General features: G+C 42.4%; 2 protein-coding genes across 2 annotated transcripts in view; both read right to left on the bottom strand.

Moving 5' to 3' along the window:
- Positions 1-5,110: 5,110 nt before the first annotated feature.
- LOC118417467 (tripartite motif-containing protein 3-like) lies at positions 5,111-5,914 on the bottom strand. The gene has a single exon (XM_035823033.1). It carries the CDS (start codon positions 5,912-5,914, stop codon positions 5,111-5,113), a length of 804 nt encoding a protein of 267 aa, XP_035678926.1.
- A 472-nt stretch (positions 5,915-6,386) lies between these two features.
- Positions 6,387-7,459, bottom strand: part of LOC118417469 (protein transport protein SEC31-like) — an 8,081-nt gene continuing 7,008 nt past the window's right edge. Inside the window, exons 5-6 of the mRNA XM_035823034.1 lie at positions 6,886-7,035; positions 6,387-6,500 (exon numbers count right to left, since the gene is read on the bottom strand). Coding sequence (XP_035678927.1) covers positions 6,387-6,500; positions 6,886-7,035 — 264 coding nt within the window. The remainder of the gene's footprint in view (positions 6,501-6,885; positions 7,036-7,459) is intronic.

Here is a 7,459-nt window from a genome sequence, read left to right on the forward strand (position 1 = left end):
ACTTTTCTGTTGCCTACAGGGTACGAGGGCCCACAGTGACAAATTCGTTTTGAATGTTTACATAGTGCTATAGATTGCTTTCCTAGTTGATTTCTATTTGATTCTAGCATTGATGACGTTACGTTTGTAATTGCATATAGTGTTCTAAACTGCTTTTTAGTTGATTTTCATTTAATTTTATCATTGATGAGGTAACGTTTCCCCTGTTAACGCTTAACTGTGGGCAAACAGTGAGAAAAACATGTTTAAATGGTTTGGTTCAATGTATGAATGCAATGTATTTTACAATGTTAACATTGGAACTTATCCTAAGTGTTGTCCTAGTTAGTTAACCGGGCTTGTTCTATTCCAAATAAGTACATGTATCTATCTGTATCTACTCGTATATAGCCGGTATAACCGTCCTTTGGTGTAACACACCAGCTAATAGGAAAGTATTAAAAGGAAGTTCGACGAAAATCCCCTTGTAATCAACAAACAATGGGTGTGAAATATTATTCCCTGTCCTTTGCCTGCTGCAATTACAAGATCAGTGACAATTGGCATGTGTAATTAAAAGAATGGACAGAGAAGGCGTGTCCTCGCTAGAAATCTACTGGTTGTAACGCAGTAAAAAAAAAACAATCCCCTCCCCTCAGCAAGTACAGTTGTTAGTGAGGTGAGAGTATGGGAGCCTTGCGGTAAGGGGGAATCACATTGAAGTTGCGGTACGTTGGTGGCGGCGCTGTGGCCGAGCGATTTGACAGAACTCTCAACGACTTTCATCGATAAAAAACTTTTTTTAATGCTTCGTGTATTTTGTTATCTTTTTAGTGATACTTGTACGTTTTGCATAATATTCCCATTATAAAGTCAAAGGTAACACAAATTCAACCTATAACTCAGCGACGCCGCAAAAGTACCACAGGCCAGTGAAATATTTCCTTAAACTGACTAGAATGATACTCAGGATAATTTGAACTGACCTGGCAGATCTAGATCCGCGTTGTACATCGGATTCAGTGGCAGGTTGACGATGTCTTCCTCCCGCATCCAGTAGACACCGGCCCTCTTGGCGTTTCTCCGTTTGGGGAGGAGAAACCGCGACGGAGTTTCTCCGGAAGGACGCGGCGGGCCCCCCGTAGTTTCTCCAGAGAGACGCGGCGGTTCTCTCGGGGTGTCTCCGGAGGGACGAGACGGTCCTTCCCGACGAGGACGGTTCTTTTTCGGGGGAAGAGGCGGCGGCACCTCAGAAGCCTTTTGGAGAGAAGCCATCGGAGTATAGCCGTTGTCTACGATAGGTGACATAGGAGTGTAGCCAGTGTCTACGAGAGAAGCCATTGGCGTATAGCCATTGTTTACGATCGGAGCCATTGGCATGTAGCCATTTTCTTCACGTGTAGACCCTCCTGTCGGGCTGTTTTCTGTTTGGGTCTGCTGAAGTTCGCCTACCGGACCCTCCGCCATCTCGCACTCGGACCGCACCCAATCTGGTGCCGATCACGAAATGCGCTTTCTCCCATGTGACGTCTTGGAAAAAGCCGACCCCAGTAATTGTCTAGAAATCGGATGTGGCATGTCATAAACATTCAACATCCACAACAGCCACTTTTCTATGTTTAGCAGGAATTGTCCAATTTACCGCGAGTTACCTGACTCCTTGACGTAAGAGACCTTTGATATCATGATATACACTGCACACTGTGGTATAACAAACAGGTTGTTGTATGTTATCTGTTTGTCATTATCGAAGGGGCGTCCAGTTTCCAATCTAAAGAAAATGTCCCGAAGAGAAGGTCCAAAATAATCTTAAATGGGCGTGGAGTAGACTTATATCCTGAACAGCCGATAATATAGGCGGAGCGAGCGTCAGTGAGTAAATGCATGTATATATTCAAGAGATACTGAACATAAGGAAACCTGTTGAGTGTTTTTACCTCCGCAAAGAAGGTTATGTTTTCGGAGCCGTCTCTCTCCCTGTGTGTGTGTGTGTGTGTGTGTGTGTGTGTGTGTGTGTGTGTGTGTGTATGTGTATCTGTATGTGTGTATGTGTGTGTGTATGTATCTGTATGTGTGTATGTGTGTGTGTTTGTGTGTGTATGTGTGTGTGTGTGTGTGTGTATGTGTGGTGTGTGTGTGTCTGTGTTTGTATGTATGTGTTTGTGTGTGTGTGTGTGTTTGGGGTGGGGTGGGTGTCATAAGGTGCACTCTCACTGCACTTGAGTCAAGCTTGCGTCACTATGGGGTTTATTCACTGCGTCACTGTTTTGTTATTTTCTGCGTTTTTTAATAATTTAGATATTGCGCAATACATGAATTTATGACAGAAGACGACAAAATACACAAATAGTAGGAAAATTCGTTCTTTTTCTCTGAAATGAGTTGAGTATCTTTCGAACTTCCCATTAACGCAAGCTTGACACAAGTGCAGTGAGAGTGCACCTTAAGCGCGCGTATGTGTTTGTGTTAGTCTGAGTATGTGCGTGCATGTATGTGTGAGCGCGCATGTGTGAGTGTGTGTTTATGTGTGTTTGTGTATGCACATTTATGTGTATGTGTTAGTGTACGTTTTTGCATGTGTGTGTTTGTGTACAGTATGTGTGTGTGTGTGCGTATGTACATGTGTGTGGGCAGCATAACTCAAGAAGTTGTGAATGGATCTTGGCATGTTGGTAGGACATCATGTTCTATAATGGCCCTATAGGTTAATAAAACGACACTGTGCCATGTAATGGCCGTAAAGTTTGCTTACAGACGGGCGTTCCTCTCTTCTATTGATCATGCCGACACACATCCGGGTAGTTAGGACGGGGAAGGAGCTGAACATTTAGGAAAAAACTAAAAGAGATTTCGTCAGTCATGCGTAAAAGACAGCAGATGACTGTTTACAACGTCTGACAGTTTACAAAAGTTGCCGGAGTGACTTTTGCATTACAAGATTGTTTACAAGGCAGGCCGAATAAAAGTTCTAAACGGAAACTTTGCGGCTTCAGATGTCTTATGCCGGGGTCTTTGTGGAAACGAAAAATATATACATATACAAATAATATAATGCTGACAACTATTCTTTTTTCATTCATATTTTTCATTCCCAAAAGATGCCCGGCCGGGCCCCGGTTTGTGAATGTGACGTAGTCCTAACTGGAGGACGACTGGGGTGTGTATAGATGTCGGTTTTAGCTGAGGAATGAGTCTACTTTACTATATACAAGACTGTTTACAACATTAAGTCCGCCATCTTGGACCGAATCTGTTTCCAATCTGGTGCTAATAAAAATCGCACGCTTTTCTTTCATATGTCGTGTCGGAAAAAAAGCAGCGATAAGATTTGATACGTATACGGGAACTCCGAACTGAGTTTTTGCTGTAGTATATCATCATGTTGTTTATATCATTGTAGATACCTCAATATTGTATCGGCTGCTTCGCCGTTCGTCGTTCGCATTTTTTCACGCACACTAGTGGTGCCTAATGACACAATGCAGACTTGTTTTCCCTGCATGCCGGATAACTCGAGTCAGTAGCTGAATATTGAAAACTAGAAGTGCTGTGAACTGTGTGTATTTTGACAAAACGCTACACAAGAGTAGACCAAATGTTTAGTGAATGGTCGTGTTGTGTTGCGTTGTAACCTCTTCCACAACTCTTTTAACACTTGTAATCCTCACGAAGCTATTTCTAGTATATAGATAGCTTAGTTGGTGCTGGTTATAATTAGATGTTTATTACGTAGTTCAGGACCTAATCTGAATAATCTATTAGAAACTCTAGTATATGGTGCTCTTCAGTTGCCATATACATACTGGTTTACGTCTGTGCTTATTAACAAACAGAAACATTTCAGGCATGTAACTTTATTTGCAATATGACGGTACAAAACCATGCACTGGCAACCACGCAGATTTTGGTTCACGTAACTTACAAAACAGACCATAATGATCTGCACTAAAATGACACTTCTGGATTGAAAATAAATCAACATTTACACAAACCTATGAATCATTTGCTTCATCGCATCACGTTACAGTAATGGTCATACGTAAATTCATAAGCTTCTATAAACGTTGTAGGATTTTCACATTATCTTACTGTACGTACAAACTATTTCACATGTCTGAGAGCCGGATTCAGGCTTCTTTGAAGAAAGAAAGAGAGAGAGAGAGAGAGAGAGAGAGGAGAGAGAGAGAGAGAGAGAGAGACGGGGACAGAGACAGAGTGAGAGAGAGACGCAGAGAGAGAGAGAGAGAAAGAAAAAAAAACACTTTGCTTTGAGCCTGAACAAATCATAAAATCACGATTACAAATACACAATGATATGAACATTAAAAAATCCTGATATGTATAATTTCTCACTACCGGCCTTGACAGTATCATTTTTACGCAAAATACAGAACAACAACTGGATACACTGACAAGACAATAATATTACAACTCTTTTTTTATCAATATAACGTTATAGATCTAGAGTTGTGGTACTTTAGTGTACGTGCAATCTAGAACAATTAGTTTTAAACCATCCGAAAGTATAATAGAAAAGCATGAAACATTTATGGCCATGATACGTTCTGATCTTTTATACATAGAAATTGTAATCTACGCTAGCATATCACATCTTTAGGTAGATCTATTACATTGCCACAAAGTAATATAATGATGTTAAGGTATGCATGACACAGTATGTGCACTGAGATACAGCTGCTGTAGTGCTCCCAATTCTCATACAAAGTTGTTCATGGAACAAATTAAACCGCAATTAATATTTCCTACTAAAGCATGTGCAGATGTTCCTTCAATCAAAGTTTTTCTCGGTAAATGAAAGTTACAACTACTAATAAAGCGTTATGTAAAATTGATTCCACATGTGTCTATTTGTAGTGCATTTCTTTCTTGCTAGGCATTTTACATTCATTACATCCATTCATCTACTCTGTAGTACTACTATAAAGGCCATGTTGATTTGCTATATGGATGACATCCTCTGGAAAGCTCAAAACTGATTCGAGCATGAGAATAAGAAAAGTTTAGAAAAAAAGTTGCCTTCATTATGAAATCTAAGTACACAGAAAGGTAGTACAAATGACTGAAAAGAGTAAGGTATACAAATGATCAACCTCGAGCTCCTTCAGCACTATCAGTAGCGGGGGAGGACAGTGATAGTGCGACTATGGGCCACAACTAGCTGTCCCCCCGGCCCCACTGCCACCCCTGCTGGTAGGGATTCCGCACGGAGAGCGATGTGACGGACGTACTTACCCCGGCCCGTGTACATCACCACGCGCTTGTTGGATGCATCCACCACCATGATCTCGCCGGAACTGTCCACACAGATGCCTTCGGGACGATCCAGGCGGCCACCACTCAGTCCCGGTCCTCCGAACTTCATCACGTACCGGCCGGTCTCGTCGTACATGTAGATGAAGTTAGTGTCAAAGTCAGAGACGAGGACGTTTTCTTTCCCGTCAACGGCGACGTACATCGGCTTCACCATCCTCTGGCCGGCATTCCACAGGAGTTTCCCATCCGGCGTGAAGGCCTGCACACCACCACGGGAGAGACCGTCAGACCATGTGACGTAAACGTGGTTGTTGCACAAGCCCACGGCCATTCCGCGGAGCGCCCCCCGTGGCACAGTGTCAGGCAGGTCAAAGTTGGCTCTGAGATCACCATCCCTGGTCACCTGTACCACGGAGTCAGGGCTGGCAGGGTACCCAATCATCAAGACCCACAGATGACCATCCTTGTCGATGGACACATCAGATGGTGTCTTTGATGAGTACCCTAGCCCTGAAGCAGCTTGTGGGAACTGGTACAGGTAAACGCCTTCCATGCTGTACACTTTGAGGCGCGTTGTGGACCGATCAGCCACCCAGATCTTGTTGTCGGGGGAAACTGCAACTCCGCGTCCGCCGCGCAGATTTTCCAGCCCCCGGCTCATCACCAAAGGTGATGATGTGTGGCCTGCTGGCTTTGTCAGATGTTTCTGTTGAATTAAAAAAAAAGAATGGTCACATTGCTGAGGTAGGTAATTCAGCTAGATTGGTACGTCCGAATAAATGGTTGAACAAGACAGAGATCCGATTTTCCGTCTCACAGCGTTTCTTTTCATAATCAAGAATCGGTGGTGTGTGCGATATGTCTTATTTAACGTAAATGATAAACTATGACTGTAGCAATAGTAAAACCAGTCAATTGTTTTTATACGTCACATAATGACATGAACTGTTCTGTTATGAGCACAGCCCTCCCCATACTAGGACATTTTTGGTGTTTGTTAAAGAAACAAAATATGACACATAAAAATGCATTAGATTTGAAACAAGTTGAAAAATTTAACGCTTTCTATTTAAAAGAAAACGTGAAAAAGAAATTTTAGATATTAGAAAAATAAAGATAAAAAGATAGAAGTGTTATCCCGAACCTCCAGTGCCCGTGGAACCCGGCAAGTTGATTGGTGCAGGTCCTGCTGCTTCCATCTCCGCAGTGATGCCGGGTGAGGGACCACGCCCATGGACCGGACTCACCTATAAACGGTTAGAATGGGTCAAGTTGTGAGTATGCGAAATTCTCAATTTCTTTCTATCACATCTGATTCAGTTTAGTAAATAAAGTCATTTTGGGTGATATGACGGCATAAAGTTTCCTAAGGACAAGGACCTCATGTTTTAGCAACTTACAACTCAGCTAGCTATTGTAAGGTTTATCTGCTGTACAGTATGAATGGTGTATAGTTTAGTAAAAGTTAAGTGCAGTTTAGTAAAAATATGTTTGGATGTTTTATCATGTTTGGACATCGGCCATGCAGCAAAGAAGTCACCAATAGTCATCTGTTGCTTTATGAACATAAAGTCTACACTGACGCTAAAGGAGGACCCAAAGAAACCAAAGGGAGCGTTGGAAGGTACTGACCTTGATGACGTCAGCAGATGTCACCTTGCCAGTCCCCATCAGTACAGCAGAACATTTCCAGGCACCGCTGTCTGTAGTTTTGGGTTCTGCCGTGATTGTAGTCGGCTGCAAAGGGGCCAAGGAGGGACCACGCCCATGGACTGGAATCACCTAAACGGTTAGAATGGGCCAGATTGTGAACATACCTTTATTGGTCAGGGCTTGAAATACCTTTTTTTTGCCTACCTGCACTGGTACAGGTAACATTGAAAATTACCTGCACCAGACAAATTTTACCTGCACCACTCTGAACTTAGAAAGTATGGATCATACTAAAGTTGTCAGGAACCATTGCTATTTTTTCCTATATACATTATAGGTGGCAACAGAAAATACAGGTGATAACATTCCATATCCACCTATATCATAGGATATTTATGCCTAAAATCCAGTACATGGACCAGTGCAGGTTGAGTGCAGGTAGACACAAGAAATACCTTCCCAGCTCCAATTTTACCTGCACTAATTATAACCTGCATATGCAGGTGGTATTTCGAGCCCTGTTAGAATAGTATGCAAATTCTCGATCGATTAG

Source organism: Branchiostoma floridae, chromosome 6 (assembly GCF_000003815.2).
Source record: "Branchiostoma floridae strain S238N-H82 chromosome 6, Bfl_VNyyK, whole genome shotgun sequence".
NCBI lineage: Eukaryota > Metazoa > Chordata > Leptocardii > Amphioxiformes > Branchiostomatidae > Branchiostoma > Branchiostoma floridae.

Excerpts from the sequence above, each read along its gene's own strand:
- LOC118417467 (XM_035823033.1), bottom strand. The coding sequence starts at position 5,914 with ATGAGCCGGGGGCTGGAAAATCTGCGCGGCGGACGCGGAGTTGCAGTT.